Genomic DNA, 25,778 nt, shown 5'->3' with positions numbered 1-25,778 from the left:
ATCCTTTCTCTAGAGCTGGTCTTATGGACAGAACTGATAGCTATTACTAATTAGCGCCAGTTTCAGACCGATGGCGTTAAAGACATTTGATATTGTAAGACCTGTAAAAGGCCTTGTGTTTCGTCTTACTGTAGAGGAAATAAGTCTTCTGCGTTGGAACTGTAGGAGCCATGTGCTGGTTCTGGCAATCAGCGTGTATGTCTGCTTGACAGATGTCGTCATGATATATTTCATTTTCAGTCTGTGAATTTATTATATCAGATAAAGGGTTCACCTTGCTGCAGCTTCCAATGCGCTGGTCCCTTGTTTCTCCTGTGAAATTGCATCATTGTCATACTGAACACCAATGGAGAGAAAAGAAAGTTGGAGAGTCTAACCCAGGCTATGCTGTCTAGATCCACAGCTTGCAGAAGAGGCAGTTCAGGCCAGCTCAGTTGGGTAGTATAAATGAAGCTTGGATCACAGTCCTGTCCTGAATTTCATGGCCCTAAGATTACAGTATATTCCTGGGAAGTCCTAAAACCAACATTTTTATCATGTGATTGTTTTCAAGAATAAAATCTGGGTATTGCAGAGTACGTTTGCAAATTCTTCCTGCTGGATGGTCTTCTTGGTTATGATTGCATCCAGGGGTGACATCTGTGGGGTTTGTGGGATTCTTTTCCCATGTTTGCTTTTATGTAGTTTATTTCCCACAGGCTCTTACAATCACAGTGATTTGGAGAAGAACAATGACATACAAACCAACCCATCTAGTGAAGTTAATGCTGTGGCAGGGGAAACCATCACATAAATTCCTTTATTTCATAAAACATAAATTTATTCACACTGGATTTGCAGACACTGCTACATGCTGTCCATACAGCTGTGTCACTACTGGGGTGTGAACCATGGTGTCCTGAACAGATTCCAGTTGGGTGATTACTTTCTGCAAACCAACTGTTTTTATTGTTGTTTGTAGAGTACCATAAATCTACTTGGCACTATACAATAACTGATTTGAGTTAAGTATGTAAGTAAGATCCTACCTTGAAGAAGCTACAACCCCTGTGCCTTGGCTAGGGCAACAGAGTATAATTCAGCAAACATAAAACATACACAATGTAGTGCAGTCTTTACAGCATGTGTCATGCAGTGGCTGTCTCTCTCTCTTTTTTTTTTTTTCTTTTTCTTTAATACTTGCTTTAAAAAAGAGAGGTCTTTGCAGTTTGAGGTGCATGAAATGGGTACTAGAAGCCATCTAAGAGTTGTCATGACAGAAAGCGAGGATATTGGAATGGTGTGGAAAAAAGTAGAGAACAAAAACTAAGCTGGTAGAAAAGAGTGGAAGAACTAAGGTTACAACTGAAAAGTGTTGTTCTTCCTTGGCCGACGGAGAAGCTTTTTTTTTTTTCTTTTTTTTTTCCCCACCTCATTTTTTGGCCACTTTTATTCTTTTGCCACTTTTTTTTTTCTTTTTTTCCCCCCATAGAAGGCAATGGGGCAATATTTAATGATATATACAAACAGAAAAAAATGTGGTTTCTGCTGAGAAAGGAAAATTAGGAAAAGTAGGTAACAGTACAGACTTTCTTAGAAGGAAGTGTATCTTCAGTATCTGCAGATGTTACTGAAACTGTAGTGCTGCACTTCTAAAAGACTTGGAAGTAGTGACAGAGAGGGGGCAAAGAAAGAAAGACAGTGGGCTTTAGAATACTGTATTCAAACAGAAAGGTTCCTTGTGTCTAGGGGTATGCAATCCCATTGGATTCACCACCTAAAAACAGCAGAAGGGTTGGGCCTGTTGAGAGTGAGGTGTTGGCAAGCTTGCCTGTGCACAGAATTGATGAATTAGGATGGGAACCTACGGTACAATAAGCACTAAGGAAAATGTATTTCAGCCTCCAAACTTGCTGTTTAGTCAGACATCTCTGCCTCCCCTCTTGGCCAAATATTCTGTATGCTTAGACACTATGGTGATGAAGGATATATGCATATTGGATAAACACTTAGGTTGTTCATTTTAGTTTTGTCTGCAGTTTAATCTGCAATGGTCACATCGCCATTCACAAATGTTGCAGATATACTTGCATCTAAACAATATATAGGATTTTTGCCTTTGGTGTCTAAGAGGACAGATTAGTTTTGACCCTTCAAATTGGGTGGAGTCAGAGTTATAATAAACTAGTAAATTTGTGAAAATAAAGTAACTTCTCGGCAGGTAAGAGAAGGAATGGGTTGGTCAGTCATCTCAGACAGATGTAGGGAATTACTGATCTGTACTTGATTAAAAGGTGGAAAAAAATGTGTAAGGACAACAAATAAACACTAGGAGGATTTGTGATGTTGACTAACTATTTCATTGCTTTCTTTGATTTGGGTTTTGAATCTTGATTTCACTGTTCTTTTGAAATTGGTTTTCTATAAAGGTAAATCATTGGATTGGGAGGGACATGAATGTGCTGGCATTTCTGTGGTATTTTGTTTGCTTGTTTTGTTTTGTTCTTTGGCCATTCCCAAATGAACACAGTGAAAGAGGTGCAAATTAGCCTTTGAGAAGAGAAAGAGGGTTCTTTATAGCTTTTTTGTGTTGGTCAGCTGGTGTCAGGTGAAAGGTAAAACACTATTGGATTTGTGGGCATTAACAGACTAATATTAATAGTCATTAGTCATCCAGCGCATCCCGAGCTTCATTAGAGAATTAAAAATAAACAGATTTTTGGCAGACATATTGCACTAAGTAGGTTTCTGGATATAGTTACACCTGACAGTCTTCAAATACTGCTTGCGTTTTCTCTCATCCCAGGCCATATTTCCTAGAAAAAAAAATAATACTGAAAATTACATTTCGATTAGTATTTATAATATTTAATGCTATGTATATAGCAGGAGACAAGCTGTAGGTGTGTGGGATATTTTGGAATTCTGAGTTATGTCAGTTTTGATGGGGCCAGAAAAATAGTGAGAGACAGCCTGGGAGCTTGTGCCATGAAGCAGCCCGGCAGGTGGCTGAGACTGAGTGGAGTAGAGTGCCAGGGCTGGCTCGCAAGGTCCTTACTCCACCTTGAGATCTGTCCCCTCATTTTGATGTGGTGTTTGTCAGGACACCCATGAGCTGGCCTCAAAATGTGCAGTGTGTGGCAAGCCAAGCTCTCCCATCTGAAGGGGCCATTGAGCATGGGCTGTGGCCCACAAGGCCTACGTACGTGGCTGTGGCTGCACAAGGCCTCTTGTGCTTTCCAGGGTTTTCCTTCCTGTGATCCATTGATCTGTTTGCTCGGGTCTGGTGCCTTCCTGTTCGACACAGTAGGCAGGTGTGCTCCTCAGGAAGGATTGCCCTCCTTCCTGAAAGAAAGACTTTGACTTAGTGGGTTTTATGTAGTTGGTTATTTTGCTGCTGTTTTGCGCCCTAGAGGCCAGGACTCCTAACTGTGCTGGCAAAAACAAATCAAAGGAGCTAAGTTAACTGCAGATGGAACAAATGGATTGCTTGCACACTCTCTCCCTTCGTCATCCCCCATGCTGCAAATGCCTCATATTACACAAGACATCTGTCATGTTACGTGTGATGTGTGGAACATGTGCATGGTAATTGGAACACATCATGAAGCCCATAGTTACACCATCTGTGTACTGGAGAAGCAATGTGGTCCAGGGAACTGAGTATAGGATTAGGAGAACGGAACTGTTTCACTTTACCCAGTTATGTACATTTTGATGATTTTCAGCATGGTGCTTATTTTCTTGGTTTCACAATCCAGTAAGTGAAGATGAAGGTAGCTATTATAATACCACAAAGTTCTGATGGCTTATTAAATAGTTGAATAATGTAGAAATGTAACTTGGATTTGGGGTGGTGGTATTGGTTTCTGCTCCAAGTCAGTCCAGATTCAGGTTTCTTTCTACTTTTGCAGCATTGCATCAAATTTATACATTCCATCCTGCTGTAGAAATAGAGATCTACCAGGGAAATGGAAATGGCTCGCTTTGTTTCCTCACCTGTTAGAATAAACTAGTGGAGCTAGTGATTCTGCATCATGCTGTCCCATTCTTCCTACGTAGATGAGAGCCTAGGCTGCACCCACTGAAATTTTGCATCTGGTGATGATCAGTAGGGATTCAGCTCTGGAAGAGAGTGCATCAGTGGTTTCCATTAACGCTTCCTTATGTTGCAAACTGTTTTCTCAGAGCTGTGTGTGAGTTTAGTCAAACCACAGAGTTCTCCCTCTTCTGTTTTCCAAAAGATAGTGGGTACGAAAGTCAGTTTCTCCGTTTTGGTTATCATTATGCCCTGGCTGTTTGCTATTGTGAAGGACAGGGCAGTGAGGTAAAAACTATGATGCTGAGCTCTCTTACACAGCATTGCTGCCGGCACAGCATTTTCAGGTGTCTTGCTCTTTGTGAAACACTGCCCGGTTAGGATATTTTTGCATGAAAAATGTAATTTCTGAGAGAGAATGAAGAAATGAGTGAGACTGGAGAAACAATTAGGAATCTGCAATTGAAAGAGGAGCCTTGTGTGCAGTCAGCAGGGATCCCATCCCATGTGGCTAAAACTTCTGATAAGACTTAAAAAAAAATGCATTAGCTTAATTATGTTTGGTCACTGGGCCAAATGGTTTAGAAATGAACACGTACGCTCTGTCAGGGGAAGAGGACGTTGTTATAATTAGACCTTGGGCAAAGTTCCAGACTGTGACTCCTGACCTGAGTCGAACCACAGATGGGGCTGGGAAGCACGAGGGGGCTCGCTACGAGGCGAGGATGTGCGGTTAGCTGTTGAAATGACAGCAAGTTCTTCGGGTTGTGCAAAAGGGCAAGATAATGCAACTGAGAAGAGCTTGGGAAGGGAGTTATGTTGAATAGTGGGATTCCCTCCAGAGAAAGATTTCCCATTGATTCTCACAGGAGGTGTTTAGAAATGGATAATTGCACGTTTGTTTCATTTCTACAGTTGCCTTGCTTGTAAGAAGTTGAAAGGTAACAGATCTTTCTTTAGGAAAATAAAAATATAAAACTTCTGTTATTTTTGTGAACTTTTAAAAGAATTTTTATGAGAGCTTTGTTATTGGTTACCATTCTGAAAAATGACAGATGTTTGCTTCATCCTTCTTTTTCCGTTCTTGCTTCTTTTTCCCTTTTTCCCTTGGAAACACTGTTTTTTTTTTGTTTCCCCTCCCCCCCCCAGATTTGATTCTTGAAAAAGAAAAGACAAAGAGAAAGAAAAGAAGATAAAAAATAATGACTTGGAGGGTATTGGAAAATGTTTATTTTGTTCAAAACTATACTCACAAACAAAAAACAAGGAGATGTAATTGGTTCTTAAATAGGATAAACAGTAAATATAGGAAACATTTCTTAATATTGAATAGCATAACCAGTTACTTAAGTAAATGCTTCTCTGTATCCTGTGGTTTGCAGCCTTAATCTTTAGAAAGACAGTGCTCCCACCTAGAAATATATATTAATTTATTCAGTCAGTGATTCAATTCTAAATTACCTATGCTGGATTCCTTTCTAGCAGTTCTCTCCCTCTCTCTGTCTCTCTCTCTCTTTTTTTATTTTTTAAATCCATCTAGATACCTCACCTCTCTAGAATTATAGTGTTGTAGCAATACAGAAGGGCCATGTAACCCCTCCGTGTCAGTATTAATTTCCTGCATGCCTCTTAGAGATGGACCTGGAAAATGCCAGAGTATGGGTTGTGCAGTGGAATGATGTTCTATGAAAGCGATGCACTACAAGGCTTCTCCTTATGTGAGCTCTGCGTGCTTTTGCAAAGTAAGCAAAGTTGAGTAGCTTTGTTGAGTGTCTTAAGTATGGATCCTAAGGAACAGGTACCAATTTCATAAAAGCATTGCAGGAACAAGCCCGTGTATTTTTCAGTATTATGGATGAAGAAGGCCTACAGAATGACTGCTCATCTCTGGTGAGCCTGCTTAAGATGAAAGCTCAATGATAAAACATCAGTTCAAGGCATCCTGTGGTGCCCTGACCAAGGCAGTACTTAACCCACAGAAAATGCTGACCTTCATGGCCTTCTCTGTAGTACTTATTTACTGGTAAGGTGCCTCTTTTGGAGGGGTGCTTACCAAAATCTTGACCTGAGCTCATAAAGAAAGCTATTATGGTCCTATTGCTTCGGTGTTTAAGCCAGTTTTTCCAAGGAGGATTCACTCTTCATGCTCCCAGAGGATCCTGGTCCTTTGGTGGTTGGTGAGGAAGTATATCAACAGTAGATCAGAATTTAGTTGCAACAAAATTGATGGAAATGTAGTTATACTGGATGTAAATCAGGCTTGACTCATTGGTATGAGTTCCTTCCAAACTAATGGTATGTCAAAATAATGGGTTCTGGCCTCATCCATGGCCAGGCTACCATAAAGGACATTGCACTCAGAGAAGTCCCTGAGGAGATGATCTGCAGTGAACAAGATCAACTTCTTCTGAAGTTCTCTCGTGAAATCTTCTAAGAACTCAGGCTTTTAATCTACCCCACTGAGAGGAAATTAAGTTGTGTACATCATTGTGCTAGAACTAAGGACGTTTTGCTTTTTGTGAGATCAGTGTCAGAGGCCAGGTTCCGGGGTTAAGCTGACCTTTGGCCTCTCTTAGTGAGAATCTAATGATTTTATCAATGTGCTGGTGAAGCTGACGTCACACTGCTCTGTTGGGTCCTGCTGAGACATAGCACCCATTGCAAACCTGGCATGGAGAGCAAAGGAAAACAGGCATGCACAGGGCCTGATACCAGCTCAGGCTGCATGAGAGTTGGTGTCCCCCAGAGTGTAAAAGGAGGTGCTAGGTAAGTTAGTTCCAGCACAAAGAAACCTTCTGGTTCTTGCCAAGTGCATAGTGCATCGAGGCTGGGGGTTTGGGGTTATTTTTTTGTTTGCTTGTTTGTTTTCTTTTTTTATTCTTAAGCAAGTGTGCTCAGATTTCTACACAAAGTTTCCCTGGAGAGCTTCTGGCTGAATGCAGTATGTTAAGTCCCGCTATGCAACTGCTGACCTAAAGGTGCTTTTCCTAGCACAGCCACTTAGTCTCTCTGAGAGCTCAAAGCAGCCTTGTTCTGGCAAGCAAACAGGCCAAAGCATTGTGGGGCAGGTTAGGGCAGCAGCTGCTCCGATGACAAAGCTCAGCTGTGTTGCTGCAGTTACAGCATCCAGCATCCTGCGGCTCCGTTCACCTGCCACCTCCCTCGCTGCTCCTCCGCCTTGTGCCCAAGGAGCCGGGCTTCGCAACAGGCTTTAATTATTTACTCTCTAAGGATATGGCTTATTCTGCAGATTAAGTGAAAAAGTGAAGTCCTTAAAAAATATAACACAAATAAGCCCCTGAGCTGTCAAACAACAAGTCCCTTAAAAGGGCAAAATATGCGGCTCTCTGTGGATTGCACAGATCCCTCCTTTCAAACTGCTGGCAGGAGGCTTCCTGTTTGGATGGGCTGTTCACAAACGGTGTTGTGTGGTGAAATCAGTCACTTTCCAAATCCAACTTCAGGCCTCCTTTTGCCTCCCTTTACGCTCCTGATACCAAAGCCCCTCAAGCCTGGGTCCTGTCAAGATTGGATCTGGCAGCTCAAATGTAAATCTGAAAGCATGCATTAGCACTGTGCAATTTCTCCCCTGGATACATAAAGCAGCCCAAACTGGTTACGTGTGTTTGAAAACGTGATAGACAAAATGGTCCTACTGCAATAGTCCTGGCCATAAAGGGATAAGTGAATGTTTGCCAGTCTGCCTCCAGAGTGGTGAAAAAATGACTTCTGTTTTGTTGTTTCATAGTTGATGTTTTTTGGTGTTGTTGTTTTATTTTGATCAAATGGCATGTCTTTGGAGGATTCTCCCATTCCTTCTGGGTAAATACTCCAGTACATACTTTAGTTCCTTTACTGTAGCAGTGAGCAAAACTCCAAAACTGGCATCCAACGATAGCATTCAACCTTGGCTGGTGAGCTTTACTGATAAATATGTCTGCTGGAAGATCACATGCTGAGTTAGTAAAACCTTTTGAGAAACTTTGGGAGAAGCAATTCTACATTGCCATTCAAGAACATGTTAATGGTTGGACTTGACGATTTTGGAGGTCTTTTCTAACCTAAGTGATTCTGCGATTCTGTAATTCTATATTAAAGCTAACTACCTTGTCTAGCTTGAATGTTTATTGTGCTCTTTTGTATCTCAAATCCTTCTATCCCAGCTATTACACCAACGATGACCGTTGTAATTGCAGAGAGCTGTACAGATCCGGTGGAGTCTTGCTCATCTTTTTTCCCCTCTTTTTTTTTTTTTTCCCTGCAGAACATGATCAGAAGATAGCATCATACACGATGATCATGGCCCCCCGGAAGAGGAATCGTCATGCGTTGGGGTTTCTTTGTTGTTTTGGAGGTAGTGACCTCCCTGAAATCAATCTCAAGGACAACAACCCCCTCCAGTTCCTCGAGTTTTCTGTCCCAATACCACCAGCAGAGGAGCTCAATGCCAGGTTCTCTGAACTTGTGGTAAGTTTCTGCTGGCAGATTGTTATGTTTTAGCGGGTGGATGAATTATGCAAAAAAAATAACAAATTATAACAAAATGCTTAAATACGGTGATTTATTCTGACAGGACTTTTTCAGGTGTGGGATTGAGTGTATTAGAAGAAACCTTGTAAGTTCTCTAGAGAACGGATCCCTGACAGTCAACAAGGACTATACTGTTTTATTGATTGGCAACATACTGCTGATGAGGCATAACAATCAGGTGACCATGTTCATTATGTTTCATCGGCCAGTTGCCTTTGATCCATGAACTGGTGCTATTGCAGCAGCAGATGTAAACATGAAAAGAAGCAGTTATTTCAGATGAACTTTGTTGTTTGCTTCTATGGTAAATGTTGTTGTGGATTACTGGTAGCAGTCAGTTGCTATTCACGCCTGGCATCAAAGAGCCTTGCTATCTTTGCCCTCTTGTTCAGCATTTGTGTGAACCACTGCAGAGGTCGTAGGACTGTGCTGTTTTGGAATCTCCATCAGAAAGATGATGACCATTTGATGCAATTGATCAGCTGTCTCATCATCACTCTGAGCTTGGGGGTTATGTACAGTGAGGTACCTGTAACCAATGCCTGAGTTGTGCTACTGAGTGAGAAATAGCACAGAGCATATTGGATCTCAGAATGGAGGAGTTTGCCAAAAATCTTTCAATATTACACTTACATAACATCAGCCCAGTATTTTTTTTTTATGAGCATGGCTTCAAAGTGCCGTAGCAATAAAAATAGCTATATAATTTGGGTATGCAGGTGGAGGTGAACATATGGACAACTATAGTATGTCAGATCAAAGATATGGACAGCTATAGTTTGTCAGATCGATGATCTGCCCACCTAGCCTAGGCGACTATTTCAAATGCTGGTGAAAAGCAGATGCCCAGGGAAGAATGTAGAAAAATCAGATGCCCAGGGTGCAGCCATAGAAAGGCCTTTGCCAGAATACTCTCCCACCATCTAGTAATTTGAGCTCAAAGCATTTCTTTGGTCAAAGCTGCTTTCTGTGTACATAATAAATTGGTATGAATTTCTTTTCTATGATCTCTTTCTGACATCCCTAGGAGCTATGAAAATGTTTAGCATTTACAATGTTCAGTGGCAGGGTGTGGGAAGGAGATGGTAGGACTTGCAGTTGTTTCAGGAGGAATAGGGCATGAACAGAAGAAGGCGTCTCCTTGCTTCAGACTAACCGGCAGATGGGGAATCTCTTCTTACAAGGGTGGTTCACAAAGTATGGGTCTATATTTAAGTCAGTTTGCTTTCTCTGTGAGGCTTCTTGAATTCCTCTTGGAAAATGCAGCTGACTAACTGGAGAATTGTGTGTGGTGATAGGTATCTGCCCTGAGTAAGAGCATAATCTGTAATCTGCTCTACTATTTATTTCTGATGCTGCTTAAGAATTGTTTTTCACATGCAAGGCTTTAACAGCTGTGTGAAAGTTCACCCCTATCCGATGCCATTGAAGCATTCAGTCTAGCCTTCCTGAAGATGTCACCAGCAGAGGTGCTTTGCTCCTGATCTTGGCTTGCCCTAACTTGAACTTGTCGCCTTCAGGTCCTAGTGAAAGACCTGTTTGTATTTGCTGCTGGACTTTTGCTTATTGAGGAGGGTATCAGGTTCTACGAGGGACTTGAGTTTGTGGTGGTATTAGGGTGCTTTTAGCTTTTTGCTTTATGGCAAATATTTCTCTTCTATGTGCTTGTGGCAAAATAACTTGCAGCTGTCCTGTGGAAGTCTATTAAATGGTAAGATTTATAATGTTTTCGGTGCAAAATGTAATGACAAGTATACATGATGATCTGCAAAAAATTTTGGCCCAGGAGTTTGTGAGTAGTTAGTCTATGCTGTAACTTCTCAAGTGTGCTGACAGCCTGTAACTGGCATATATATTTCAAACAAATGAAGCCATTGAAATAAAAATGGATGAAATTTGTGTTCTTATATTTAATGATAGTACCCTACTCATCATTGCATGAGAAGTGAGCTGGGAGTGGAAAGTGCTACTTTTCAGAAGGTTAATGAAGTATATCACATTTTTATAAAGCATTCAGGTAGGATGGCTATGCGTGTCCGTAGGAGTTCCTGTGCAGGCAGGTGATGTGAGATCAGCAAGAGCTTTATGAGTAGGAGAACCTAGGAGAGAAACAGGGCTAGCAGAATGCAGAATTTGCCCAGAAGGGCTGGTTTGTCCACAGGTCCAGATTAATGCATGTTCTATGAGACACTAAAATAAAACCGGCTACATTTGTATTGACAGCTCAGATGAGATTTTAATTGGATTAGAAAGATTCAGTCTGTAAATGTGCCAGTGTAAGTCAGCGACCTGGAAGTGCCTGAGAGGGCTCTGTGCTGCGTACCAGCCTCCCCACTGCTTATCTGTTAGGGTCTAGTCTGGGTGCACTTGTACTATATAAAAGACAGATTTGAGTGTAAAGCTTTTTGACCCAAATCCCCAAGCGAAATAATGACACCAACATCATCTGAGATCTGTAGTGAGAAAATCATTTGCGTTTGCTCCCTGAAGCAGGCCCAGAGGGTAAATCCTCATCTTGCCATCTGCTCTACAAAGGGTATAATGAAACATATTGGTGTTCTTGAATGAATTTTTAAAAGCCCTATTTTCCCCTTATTGCAGTTAAAATCTGGGGCATTGTCCTGTACAAGAGTTAATGACAAGAAGAGCTAAGCCTAGCTGTTCTGGAAAAGCCTCCCCTGTGATGGGTTTTCCAGTCCAGTAAATATTCAGTACATTTCCACCCCCTGTTTGAGGAAAATGGGCACTTTGAGGTACTTCTCTCATCTTGTGGTCTTTCAATTGGTATCATAAAAATGCAGTTGGAGATGTACATTGTGCAAGAGGAGGAGACTGAGGAATTAGGAACATGTTGGGATCCTTTATTTGGATTGGAATCACAAACACCTCCAGAGCTTGTAAACCTGCTGGTGAAGAATCCGAGCTGAGGCAGGTTTACATGTGTGGACTGCTCTCTTTTGGGGGTGCACCCAGATCAACCAGCCAAGGAATGACAGCTGCCCTAACTGGACTCTTCCCGAGTCAGTGGTTGTCAAATGACAAGCTGATGCTGATCTCAGCTGAAATGTCTGCTCTTGATGCTGCTCAACCAGAAGAACAGTTCTAGGATGGATCTCAAGCATTTGTGTTGCTGCACGTCTAAATGCACAAGAAACAAAGCAAACAATTGCTTGTAACCACAAACTTTGCCCCTCAAAGGGCCACTTTCATGCTTCCAACTGAAAGAGGGGAAAACATCTGGCTTTAGCACCTCTTCTTCAATGAACAGGCAAGGAAGAGAAGCTCTACACAGTAGGACGGGTATGTGGAGTGGCCCTATACCTCATAAATTTTGAAAATGGTCCTACCTGACTGTCAAGGTTGTTCTAGCCAGCATCACTTCTTTTTTCTTCAGTCTCTTCTCAGCTGGCACTGTGTGTACTACCGTCTAGTAAAGTGCTGCTGCAGTTGGTGGTCTATTCAGCAAGTGCCAAGCTGGTTTTGTGCCTGCTGGCAAAAATGGCTGTGCTAAGCACATGTGTTTTTCCTTGCACAGATTTATTGACTGAACAGGAACTGCAGAATAATCTGGAAGAACTATTGCAAGGCAAGGGAAAATCAATTTTTTCATGAAAATGCTTCTCCGACTCCTTGTTCAAATTTGTTAGCAGTAGTGTGTTCTCGCCACAGTGGATTTTGATTCCTTTTGTTCAATATTACAAGTCCTGGACTCTTCTTGTTTGTTAAGATGGTGGGTTGCTTGACAGTAAAGGTGTTGCCATCTATATCTCTCTTACAGCAGCAACTGGATCCCAAACTCAGACCATACTAAGAAGGGTAATGTAGATACTGGAAATTCAGGGAAAGAAGGAAAATTTAAAAATGTTATCACAGAGGAAAGAGCAGTGTAAAGTGTTTGTGCTTTTGATGTTTTTCTCTTTTTCTGTTGTTAGTGTCTCTGTTGAGCTGGTCATGGTGTTTGAGAAGGTGGAATTCAACATTGTGTATTTTAGGAGAGAAGTGGAGTTGTCATTTTAAGCTGCCATTTTCAAAGTTGATCAAACTACTACAGTCTGCAAACTTGAATGATAATATCCTTATGTGAGTTACCTGTACCATACTAGATTCTTACACTAAGATGTGATAAATATATGCCTTTATCCCCTCAGTCATTGGAGCATTCTGGTATTTAGCTCAGGTAGGACATTGTCTGGATTCTCCTATCCTGGTTTGTTTCTCTTACATTGCATTTTTGCTTCTCTTACATTGCATTTAAACCTGGATTGTTGTGGTTTTTGGTTTGTTTGTTTCTTTTCTCCCCTCAGAGCCCCTAAGTAAGAGGTTGTGTTGACTTTATAGATTCACAAAAGCTCTTTACCCACTTTACTATTTACAAACCTCCACAGCTTTGCCAGAACTAAACTTTAGACCTTATGCTGCTAGCAGTACCCACTAAGCTACATTAGTTACAGGTAACGAGCAGCATAAATACTTTTGAACTCTCTGTATTTGAAAACTTCAGAATTACCCAGCATTTGTCTTGGTCTGCCTTTATGTTTCTTCTTGTTGATTGAAATGACAGCTCCATATAGGGCCCCGTCATTCTTTAGTTGCCGAAAGAGGTAGGTTGCTACTTGGGTGAGGCAACCTGCACTCTTCTCTGCCTTCTTCCTTCCCTCCCTCCTTCTCTCTCTGTGAATAGATCTTGTTTTCTGGCCTTACTGAGAAACCCCAGCTTTTTTTGTCATAGAGAAGACACACATTGAATTGCTATGTGGTCCTGATCAATGAGACCACTGAAAATCAAAAATACATGGAACTATCTGAGAATTTGTTTACTTAATTCATCAGAGAAAGCAAAACAATTTCTGAGCAAGGCATCAGTGCAATACATACCAGCTAACACCTTCATCAAGAGCCACAGGGAGATGAGATCCAAGTCGAAATAACTGTAGTAGCAGTTCCCACTGCAAACAGCTGACTTGGAAGTAGCAACTTTCCTTCTTGCTTAGCTCTCCCTTGCAGGCCATTTAATGTAATGGATACAACATAAACCTCAGATGAAAACTAGGCTTCACCACATTGAATAAGTACTCCCATATATCACCAGTCCCACTCAAGCTTGCCAAGTCCTAGCTGTGGCAGTGTTCGTGAGGCCCCTCTTTGGCTCTGCAACCTGCAAGAGTATTTATTGGGTAAAAAGTAAAAGAATTGCCTCTATTGTGAATATAGACTGCCTTAGACATTAGTCTATGTATGTAGGCAGAAGAGGACATCAGCTGCCTTTCTCTGTGCTTATTGACAGGCCTGGAGAACAAAGTTCTCTGTTGTTCCCCAGCAGCCTTCCAGGGGAGCTGAGGGAAATACACGTAGAGTTGCCTCTTCTGTGTCTGGGTGCCCAGCGTGGAGCACCACCTTTCCAGAAAAGTATCCTTAATTTCTGAAGTTTATTTAGTCCCTAGTTTCTCACTGAAATTTTGTGACTTAGAAATGCATCCATAGGCCCTCACTTCAAACCCCAAGCACGTGTCGTATATTGATCACAGTATTTAATCACATTTAAATTCAGGCATGTTGCCAAGATTTGAATGTTTCGGTTTCACTTTATAAATCTTCTGCGTCATTCTATCTTCTTCCTGGATTTTTTCTTAATACAGGGATTTAATTTGTGTCGCTTGTGTTACATGTAAATCGCAGTTTCAGACTGTACCTCTGACAGGCCTGTGGCTTTGAGTTGTTATCAATGCAATTTTCTCTGCAGCCATGTTTTCAAAGTGCCTTTGTGTCATTTTTCCTGTAAGATGAGGCTCTTTTATTCCCTGTGCCCATCCCTTCTGTGCTTTCCTTTAATGAATGACTGTACCTAATCAGTCCGGAAGGTTGTGTAGTGCCAAATGCAATCAAGATCTGCAGAGGTCCTTCATTTTTATTTGCATGTAATGAGCTCTGACTTCAGCAAACTGACTGCTCTGACTTGCTGGCCTTGGCCCAGTGGAGACTCCCCACCCCAATTATTGCTCTTCTTTTCTTGCACTTGATGAGAATATGCCAGTTGAGGCTAGAAGAAAATACAAATTATGAGACTAAGTTGGATTTTTCATGACGGGAGGCTCCTATCCGGGAAGAAGGCTTAGCATTGCTCTATTAATGTTAAGGCACTGTCTCCAAAGGCAGAAATGGGCAGCACTTTGAGGCAGCAGATTGTTTTTCTAGCTGATGGGGGCCAGGCCACAAAACTTTCCTTTCTCTTGGGTTAGTTTGTAGTTGTCAGATTAACATTTTTCATGCATTCAGATGCACTTGTCTTCTATTATAATCATGGCAAAAGTACTGGGTGGTTTAAGGTTTCTGAAGCTATTAGGAGACTGAGGCTTGGGAGGCAAAAACTCTCCCTAGTATCATGGTCTGTCTGGTTATGCACAGATGTTCCCTTATGTCCAGCATAGTTCTTCAGTCCAAGATTGATACTTTAAAAACGACAACAAAACAACAGTTTATTTGCACATATCCAGGATCCCTGTCTCTTTCCCCCTCTTTTTTTTCCTCTTTTCTTTCAGCTCTTCAAAGAAAATTTTTCATAATGTCAGGCCTGCTTTACACATGTCCCATGTGCAGTACACGTGTCCAAGTCCTGATTCTAACACGTATCACTACAGGCAGCTTTCTGGAGTTACTCGGGTCCTTTCACATGAGGTAAGTTACGTTTTAGGTTTTGTGGCAGATACCTCTGCCCTTCACGCTCACCTAGGTGTGGAGTAGGTGACAGGCTCGTGGCACTGAGCGCAGCACTGCACTCTTCCTCTCTCCAGGCTCCCGTCCAGTAGGCGCAGCTGGTTGGCAGCTCCCAGCTCCCCAGCCAGCTGTGTGAGGAGCAGCAGTTGCTGGGCTGCAGACGTGTGAGACCCAGATGCAGTGAGAGGAGCATGAGATGGGAGCCAGCAAACCATATCTCACACTCCATGCATGACAATCAGTAGGGTCGTGTAAACAAATGCAAAACCAGACCTAGGCTTACGTGCCGGATTTGGGTGTGAAGAAGCCAGGGGTGCTTCCAAAGTACCTGTGTAGTTACAAGGCTTTTGTGCAGGGATACATTGCTTTGCAGATCTTGTTGCTTTACTGCAAGACTTTGCTGATCCTTAGCTGATACAAAGCAGCTCGGTTCTGCTGGACAGTAGTGGCGTTGCATCATCCTGCATTGCCTGAGATTTGGCTTGTGTGGTGTTTTCTGTGTCTGTGGGGCTTGCTGGATGCTGAATATCCCGAGCAGAGCATACTGGCTGCCTTCCTGAGAGGTGGGGAAGGTTGTGGTCATGGTGGGAATGTTTGAAGGGAATGTTCAAACATTCCCTTTGTATATGTTCTGGGTATGATTTGCTTACAGTAGACAGGAAACACCTGAAGAACACCTACTTGCTGGGCTACATGTTTGTAATGGGATAACCATGATGTCCCCTGATTGAGGAAATGCGTATAGTCCATCTAGAGCATGAAAGGAGCAGCTCTGGATTTTGTAAGCACAGCAGGCAGAGATGTAGCTTGGGGTGTAAAAAGAGGGGAAAGAACAGACCCTGGCACTAGAGAATCGATATGCTAAGAAATCTATCTTGTGTCTTCCCTCTACTGAACATTTGGAAACTGTCATGATATCTCCTTAAGCCATTGTTAGGGTGGATGTGTTTACTGTTCAGACATCTGCCTAAGTGTTTCTAATACCTTACCAGCTGACTGGAGAACACTACCATGTTCCAGTACAGCTGCAAGTGCATTTAGTGTTAAGCAGCATTACATATTAAAAAAATAAATAAAAAAAATAATGTAAAGCCTTTCATAATGTCAGGCCTGCTTTGGCCTTTCTCTTGTTAAGGCATCATTAGTACATTTAAGGTTTTGTGTCTCATTATGTCTGTAATGATGAGCCAGGAACTTACTGGACTGAGTCTGAAGGCTGCTGAAGAGATAAAAAAAACACATAAAGATGATAATAGTAGGAGTCATATGTGCTAGCTGGAAGGATCAAATTAATTTATTTCAACTTCCTTGGACTTTCAGCTCTACTTGGATAGGTACAAAGTAGACAATTTCCTACCTTCCTTCTAGAATTGAACCAGCAATCTTATAAAATTCCTGCCAGTTTGATATCTACTGACTTAAAGTAACAGGTTCTGCCATCTCTAGTGGAAATAGAGCCAGCAGCAGGACAGAGACATCCTTCTGGTCTGCACCTTTGATGTGGCTTCTCAGAACATGATTCTTGCCTTTCTGCAGTTTCTTTTCTTTCTTTACTTCTGCTTATTAGTGTCTTACGTTGTTCAAAGCTGTATTAAATGTCCTACAAACGCCCTTTAGAGAGGACATTTGAATTCTAGATTTGGTTTGCTGAGGATGGGTGGGAGAATGGATCAAGTCAGAGAGATCATTTGAGGTGAGAAGGAGCCACCTGGAGATGAATCTGGGAGAAATGACAGAGGAAAGTATTGAGTTACGCAAAGAGCATGATGGCTGGATTGTAACTGGACAGGAGACTGTGATAAGGAGGGACGATGTTTTCCAAAGCACTGAAGGAAAATACAAAGCAAATGAAGTAGCTGTGGTGCTGAAGGGACAGGCAAGAGAGGGTGCAAAGATGGAGGTGGCATGGCAGAAATGCCAGGCCAAGATGATCTTCTGGCAGTGCTTTTGGAGGGAGAGCTTGCATGTTGATGAAGGGAAGCTGAATGACAGATGTGTGTTTCTTCTGCAGCTCAGAGAAGAAGGGTCAGCTCTGAGATGTCTTAGAAGGAATTTGTCATTTAGTCTGATCTGAGCAAGAGAAGGGGAGCCAGGTCTCTGTGATGATGAAGACCTTATAAAATTTAAAATAAAATTACATCATAAAAGTAACCACCTGAAGCTGGGGAGGCAATGAAGTTTTCCTGTGAGGAGGAAAGACTGTGAAAGAAAGGGTGCGAGTGTTTTGCAGGGTAAGCAGGTACACCTATTGAGGTAAAGTAGCTGGGGTACAGGAGAAACTGTTAGCAAAACAAGATCGAATCAAGAAGTAGATAACAGTAAGGATTATCTTTTTAATGTGTTGATTCAAATCAGTTTCTGTATGTCCTCATCTAATAGCAGTTTATATCAGATATAATAATTGCTCAAATAGCGTATAGTATAGCCTGAGGGGGTGGAGGGGGGAAGTTTACAATTATGTCGTGCTTCTGTGTCCTTCTCTAAGTGGATTTTGTCTTCAAACAGTGCTCAAGGCTGCTTATCATTCAGGTAGTTATTGTTACCTGTTAAGGTATCTGGCACGGCTCTTTTAGTGTTGGTGGGAAATGGCTGCTTTCTCCTGTCGTGTGCCTGGCCTGCAAGACTGCAGAGTGAGGGAAGCAAGGTGCCACAGGTGAGGCTGAGTGGACGGAGCGGCACCTTTTCAGGGTACGAGGTTTTCTGGTCAGCAGTTTCCAGGCATCTTCCTCTGCAGCTGCTGAGGGGGAGCTGTTGGTGTCACTAAATGCAGACAACGAGTGGCCCTTCTGCTCATTGCTTCAACACCGGATGGGAGCAGTGTGTGGCAGGCATCGGAAGGTGCTTTTTCTGTCACTCATCGCACCGGGCCGCATCCACAGCTGCTGTCTTTGACATGTTTAGTCCAGAGGAAGTACAGACAGATATCTTCCACCTGGCACGGGAACAGCGCTTATCCACAGCTTGGAATGTTAGGTACTGCTACTTCTCTAAATGGCAAAGGCTGTAAGCTTGCTGGGAGGAAAACTTATTTCAAGAGCGCTACTTTTTTTTTTTTCTTTTCTTTTTTTCTTTTTTTTTTTTCCAGGGTCCTTTTCCTAGGTCCCACTTACGCAACTCGTATCATGCATTCATGAGTTTGCTACCTGAGTGTGAAACAGGGAATAGTAATGCTTCTTAAACCAGCTTTAGTGCAGAACTGTAGCCAGATTGAAAAGGTGCTGAAAAGATGCAGCATGTGGAGGTCACAGGAAGCACAGGATTCTTCCAGTGGCAAAATGTATTGTATTTGAAGATCTCGGGAGCAAATCTCTGCTACTTCATCCTGTTGTACACATTGCCCTGCTCTTTTTTCAGGTGGAATCTGACATGGGATTCTGTAGCCTTCCTGGGCAAACTCTCCTTTCTTTTATGTGTGGACCTGGTGCCATGTGCCAAAGAGCCCCAGCCAGCATCTGTATATTCTAGGCACTTTTATATTAAAAACACTCAAGGGCACCTTTTTATTTTGCAGTTTCCCATCATTTGTTGACCACATAAAGGGAGAGGCTCCCCAGGCTAATAACACAAACATCTTTTGAAAAGAATTTAGCAGTGCGCACAACACTGTTATGCAATGGTTTACTAGGTGGAGATTTGAAGAATAACTTCTCCAAAGGAAATTACAAGGGGAAAGCAGATTGCAGTTTCCCAGTTTGGAAGTTGTCCAGGGAGATCCCTGAGTCATGGAAAACCATTGGGATTGCTTTAGTGGCTGTGTTTCAGCATTACATCTTGTACAGAGAGCAACAGCTGGATGAGTTTGTCGGACGGTGTAAAGTTGTTGGCTTCTGCTCCAACAAGGAGAGAGAACTTTGGGATTACAAATGCTTAACCAAATAACAACAAATCTTCATTGCATTTAGGGGACAAATCTGGTCTGCAAGGCGAATGCTTGTCTTTCTCTTATTCCTTTTGCTATATTTTCTGAATGTTTCTGGTAAGTTCATTCTTAAAAATAGAGAAAAAAAAAATTGGCTGGTGCTTTCTGAGGCCCAGTGATGTCAGTGCAGTAGTTGCTGTTCTGATTATCAGAGTACTTGAGCAATGAGACAGGACAGGGTGTGAGTGAATAACCAAATACACTGTCATGCCTTCAGCTCAGTGTTTGACTGTGGAAACATTCAGTTTGCGAGCAAGGGTATTGTGGAATTGTCCTCCACCTCACCCCAGAGGAGATGAGAGAAGCCTCATAAGTGGGTGTTCTTGTAGCTGATCTGGATAGATTAATAGTAAATACAGCTCATCTCCATTTATTTAAGTAGAAGTTAACAATTAGCTAAAAGGGGACTGATAGACTGCTAAGTCTGTTCTATTCCTGAAGCCTGGCTTGTAGGTGGTTGAGTGAGCCTATATTAAAGGTTGTCTAGCCAAGACATTTAGTCTCCGTTACAATTTAAAGCAGGTAAATTGGGATAGAGATTGATATTTTGCACTGGTGTAAATCCAGGGTAACTTCACTCACTTCAGTAGAGTTAGGGACACATTCTGATCTCTGGTTTGCACTACTAAATCTGGGGTAATTATTGTGAGAGCAAGAGAAGGACTAAAGCCAGCTTCTAGTTTCATTTCTATCTGTCTAAACCTGAACCAATGCCAGAAATGATGTTGATTTATCGGAGTTCCTTTGGTTCTACCCCTGCATTTAAGAGCTGATTTCGAGCATGTGTGTTTGAGCACCACAAACAAAGCTTGATAAGATGTTAATTTTGCTCATGAATTTCTTAACCAACCTCTCAGTTCCTCCTGCCCTTTTACGTAATATTTTATTGGAGATTTAAAGGTCAGCCAAGCTCTGACTTACCCATGTTTTCCTCCATGGGGGCATATGGCAAATAGGATGCGCACAAGAGGATAAAGCTGGGAGGAGAGGAGTAGGTGGCACCGACGCCCCTGGAAATTCAGCCTGCCCTTGGCACGGGGCTGCAGCAGCAATTCCCCGCCCACGTTCTGTGGGTTGAGCCAGCAGGACTGTGTTTGGGCAGGAAGCGATCAGAGAGGTGTGTGCTTGTGTGCTTTGGCACGGTGCTAGCTGTGAATTGCTCCAGCATAGGAACCTCCTCTGAACTCATTAGTATTAAAACAGAACAGAAGAGACTTTGTAGGGAGGGAGAGGGTGGGGAAGCCGGAAAGGTAGCAGTTTAGACGGCCATTTCCTAATAACCTTTCCCACACCTACCTTCCTGTATGGGGTCTCATCTAAAGGACCTTGGCATGAAAAACAGACCCTGGCCCAGGGAGGGGAAAGGGAGGGGGAAATAAGGGCAGGAGAAGGAAGGGAAACAAGGGGTGGGGAACGGGCACTGTGCTGAAACAGCAGATTTATTGTTATTTAGTGTTATATACGGTGATACTGGGAGCTCTGTTTGAGAGGTGTCTGATACACTGTGCATAACCAGAACATGGAGGTAAATGTGCTGCTTGCCTCAGAGGACTTGCAACTTGTCACGGTGAAAAGATATATCTAGCAGAATGAATGGCTTCAGGTCTGTTCAGTGTGTTCGTTCAGTTGACTGAATAGTGGGACACAGGGTACACCTATCAACTGTGCAGGTTTCACTAAGCTGCAAACACCATGCGTGTTAAAAGGCAAGCTTAAAACGAGAAATTGCATGAAAAAGGGTGGGCAGATAAAATGGGCTTCTTTTCGGAGCAAGTCTGATAATGCAGAATGGGAAGCAGCCAGGTAAGTACACATCTACAGAAAAGAAAGTAAGGATTATAGTGGATCACGAGTGAGCATGAGTCACACTGTTTCTTTGTTTATTAAAATAAACAGTAATAAAAAAAAAAATCATCTTCATGGAATATATAACCAGGAATGTGACATGGAAGATGCATGAAGTAATCTTTGCACTCAGTATTGATAAGGTCTCGGCTCGAACACTGTCCCCGCTTTTGAACAGTGCACTTCAAAAAAGAAGTACTTTGACCGGGGATAGCCCAGAAGTCAATTAGAGGAGGAATGAGAGGTCCAGAGGATGTGACCTCTAAGAAAGACTGAAAGAGCTGGCCTTGTTTAGCCTCAAGAAAGAAGACTGAGGAGGGACATTACAACAGCCTTTAATAGGCTTGAAAACTGTTATCAAGAGGAAGGAAAAAATCTGCTCACCATGTCTGTGGTTGATAGGGCCGGAAGTAATAGGCTTAAATTGCAGCAGCAGGGATTTAGATTAGACATGAGCCTGACTATTCAGTTTCCATCCCCATCCCTATCATTGGGCTCGTTCCAATTCACTGACATGGACACACAGCCCATCTTAACAGAAATAGCAGTGATGACAGTCAACTTTTTGCATTGTTGTCCTCACATGCCCACCCAAGAGGAGTATCCATGGAGCTTCCCTTTTGCCATACCCATATTATATCCCTGCATATGTGAGAACGTGTATCTAAAGCATGATCTCTCTGCAAACATCTGTGTGTGCTGTTGCATAAGTAGGTACTGGTTTTCCTCATTCTTTCTCTTTCTATTTGCCCCAGCAGATGGTTGTCTTATCCACGTGGTTTGCCTGCGAAGGGCAGAGAAATGAGCAGCAGGCAGCTGTTTCTAGTGGCCTGTGAAAGGGGACTGCCACAAGCAGCCTTGCTGCTTGTATGTCCTGGTATGCTGTCAAGTCACAGAGAGGAGTAGGAGCGAGACAGGATTTAGCTCTTCTCTGGGAAGCAAACAAAACAACCCATGATTAAAGAGGAAAAATGGGAGCAGTACAGTGGAGGGTGGTGGTGGCTGTGTTTGCAGGGTGGGGTCCTGGGGAATTAATTGACTTTTTGTTAGATACATTTCTCTGCCAAAAAGCAGTGCCCTTGACAGATGAAATTCTTATGCTGAAGCTGAGTCATAAGAATGAATAACTTCTGTGTTGGCAGCTTAGAGGAGAAACGTATCTCCCAGTACACTAACATCAGGTGCTTTCTGTTTTGTAATGAAATGTTACAACTGAGAATCAAGAGATTTGGGCCCCCAATACTGAGGGTGTTTTAAAGCTGCATGTCTTTGAAAAAGCAAGAAGGAAAAGAGCATAGTGGGAATCAAAGCCTTTTGTCTGTCTGCGTTACAATCAGATCAATGGCAGTAGCTGAAACAGAAACATCACTTCTTATGCCAGCAGGCTGTGGGAGAAACTCCTGTGAGCAAGGTGTTTTCATCATGCACAAATGTAACAATAAAGCATTGTAGGTATGGGTGGGTGATATATGTGTTATATATATAGTTCTAGTGTACTTAAGGTGCAAGTGGCATATGCATCTGCACATGCATGCAGTGAGTGAATGCAGAGGCATAGAAACCCAGTGGCGTTTATCAGTGATCCACTTAATTCTTATTAATTGGGAAACTGATCAAAATGTTGTTCTCCACCCTCACGTGGTGCGTTATTTCCTTGTACTTCACAGAGACAGCTTTTAACTGCAGAGGCTGGGATGAGGTACAAGAGCTTGGTGGGGAGAAGGGTTTTTTTGGGGGGATTCTCTTGCTTTTTTTCTTCATGGATTACCGGAAGACTTGGGAGATAGATCAGGTGTCCAAGTGGGAACTTTGACTGACCTGCTGGTTGGTTAAAATTCATGGCAACCAGCCATGAATTGTGCCAGGCCCTGCTCTGAGACCCTACGGCTGGGAACCACTTGTCTAGAGAAGAGGGCTCTGTTTCCCTCTCTTTCTTTATGCCTCCATCACACTGCTTGCATATATGCAGGGGGCTTTGCTGAGTGCTACTTCTTTTGCACTGGTGTTTGCATCAGTTTGTTTAGTCAAATGAAACTCATTTACTGATGGCTTGGCCGGGCAGACTCTCAGAAAGCCTCATTGGCCTCCTCGGTATCACAAATGGGGAGTCTTCCAGCGGGCTGCCTCTCATCTGTCAGCCTGGTGAGCTGGATTGAACAAAGCCATGGAAGGAAAACTGTAGGGGAACAATCCTCTACTGTCCCCTGGAGGTGATCGCAGTGACTAAATAGGGAAGGTTTGTTATGCTGGATTGGATCATCTACTGCAAAGGCTTGAAGCACGCCGCTGACAGCCCCCTCCCTGATCTCTTCCCTCTGCTTCCCCTTTCTCTGTTGTCCCAGAGATGTCAGAGCCATTTATCGCATATCAGCCTGAGCTGTACTCAGCATCGATTAACCCACCAGCAGCTATTCCCTCACAGCGACTACACAGAGAACACGAACCTTCTCTGGGGCCTGGCAGCACATGTTGAATGGTGACATGATGTGTCACAATCGCTGTTTACTTCGTACAGGATTTAAATAAATTCATCCAGTGCATAAGGCCATCAGCTCTACTGTACTGCTTGGGAGCATCAGTAGAACTGGAATACGGCCTTTCCTTTGGGGCACGGTGACAGACGTGTATAAATGACCTTGTAGAACCTGAGGCAACAGGTATTATATGGTACAGGGAATTTATTACACTGGCAGCAGTGTATTATACTTCACTTTGTAACTTGGGTGGGTTTGATGCTGTTAAGAGACTGCGAGAATGATTGATGAGGTGGGTAAGGGAGAGTGCATTCGTGTGTGACAGGAAAAAGGGTAAAGGGGAATGAGAAAAAGATTAGAGAGGGGGAGAAAAAGTTAAAGGTATGTGTGTGCAAGAGAAGGAAAAAAATAGAGAATAGGGATGTGAAGAGGAAACAGAATACACATGATGCATTTAACTAGAAGTCATGCAGTGCAAGGTCATAACATGAAAATCTTGGAACTTGCATTTTTGAGGTAGGTGGTATGCAAGCAAGTTATTGAAACAGAAAATTTTCAAATCATGGAGGTTTTCTAGAGTCTGTTTCTAAAGGCACCTTAATATCATTTCTACTTGTTCAGTTTTGTTCCCTGTTTGATGGCTTACAAAGAACCATTAAGGATAATGCTGGCATGACCGAGCAAGAGAAAAAATATTTGTAGATACCAATGCTGTCCCCATCTTGAAAGTGACCTTAACTCACCTGCATTGCAGAATCAGCCCAACTTTCAAGGCAGGGAGTCAGGAAGTTTTTGACTGTCTACATAGTTTATTCTGTAGCTTTGAACTTGCAGGGCTTTTACACAGCCCTCTGAAGCTCATGGTGCTGGTCACAGGTCAGATAACTGCTGGTCTGATTTGTTCTGCATGAACATGAGTTTCTATTTTGAGTTTAACAATGGTGAGTAAAGTTTAACATTTATGTGGAGCGTTGCCGGTTTGTGCCATCTGAGAGTTTGGTTCACATGGTGCTTGTTAGTGCTGGGACCTGGCTGTCCTTTTGCTGGAGTACCCATCTGCTGCTGAAGAACCAAACAGTGCAGTAGAACTGTAATCAGACAGTGAAAATAGGCAGCTCTGTGAAAAACAGAAGTGATGATTCTATTTGTCAATGCATTACATCTCCTGGTTGCATTCTGTGTTGTAAAGTAATGTTTGATTTCATGCAAAAGCTATTCCCCTTGGGGACAGCAGAAGGTTTACATTCTTTAATAGTTCTGTAACTATTCTGTAATAATTCTTTAATAATTGTATGAATTTGTAGGCAGAAGTAAACATTAAAAAATGAGAATGTGCTTTTAAATGTCGTTAACTGCTTCCAATCATAAAAGCCATTAAATGTGAAACAGGCCTGAGATGGATGCTTAGAGAAAGCAATGATGGAAAGGATGTGCTTTCAAGAACATCGTAAGAGAGACTGTGACGTACAGACAGAAATTAAAAGTATAACTCAACTATCCATAGCTGAAATCATAAGAACTTAATGAAACAAGACAGGTATCCAGCTAAACACCAGAAAATATACAAAATCTCATTTTACTCCTGGCAAAATGTGTGTTGCATCCATGCTAGTGAAATTATCGCCTGTAGTGAACAAAACATATCATGTCAGAATTCTGTGCCACGTTGTACTGGAAATGCTATGCATAATTCATTGCACTTTTATGATTTTTAGTAAGTTTTAGTGCAGATTTTGAGTTTATAGTAAATTAGAACTATGTTTCAATTTCACAGGCATTTCTGATGGTTTGAAAAAAGTTTTCACTCCAAACCAGATGAGTGCTAGGAATTTCTATATTTCTTCTGGAAAGGGAATTCCAAGTGTATTTCTGTTTACATAATGTAAAAACAAGCAAACAAGCCCTTCTGAAAGTTTATTTACACTTAACTGTGTCCCAACCTCCCATAAATGACTGAATGGCAGAGAGGCAATGTATGTCTTGGTACAGAGGTCTTGGTAGGCATTAAAGGTTCTCCAGAAGAACCACTGTTCTGCATTCCCAGAATATTCCTTTTTCCTCTATGTTATTTCATTTCACATCACTAAGAAAAGTTCTGCCCAGTCTAGGTGAGAAATGCCTTTCTGTTTAGCTCTTTTGGGACTTTGAGCGATATCATTATCAAGCCGATGGCTACCAAACATCAGATCCAGCTTTCTCACTTTGATAAATGTTCCCAAAAACAAGGGACATAATGTGGTTTTAAATCCCACAAAATACTCTTTTATGTTTCCTGCCCATT

At 42.3% G+C, this 25,778-nt stretch overlaps 1 protein-coding gene across 10 annotated transcripts in view; it reads left to right on the top strand.

The window, feature by feature from the left end:
• The window catches only part of DAAM2 (dishevelled associated activator of morphogenesis 2), a 209,414-nt gene that overhangs the window by 79,493 nt on the left and 104,143 nt on the right, over window positions 1–25,778 (top strand). For all 10 annotated transcript variants that reach the window (XM_066993828.1, XM_048080087.2, XM_048080081.2 and 7 more), the window contains one exon: window positions 8,283–8,485. In XM_066993828.1, coding sequence (XP_066849929.1) covers window positions 8,283–8,485 — 203 coding nt within the window. The remainder of the gene's footprint in view (window positions 1–8,282; window positions 8,486–25,778) is intronic.

Source organism: Anser cygnoides, chromosome 3 (assembly GCF_040182565.1).
Source record: "Anser cygnoides isolate HZ-2024a breed goose chromosome 3, Taihu_goose_T2T_genome, whole genome shotgun sequence".
Lineage (NCBI taxonomy): Eukaryota > Metazoa > Chordata > Aves > Anseriformes > Anatidae > Anser > Anser cygnoides.
The sequence above is the reverse complement of the archived record's forward strand: the minus strand, read 5'-3'. Positions and strand labels throughout refer to the sequence as shown.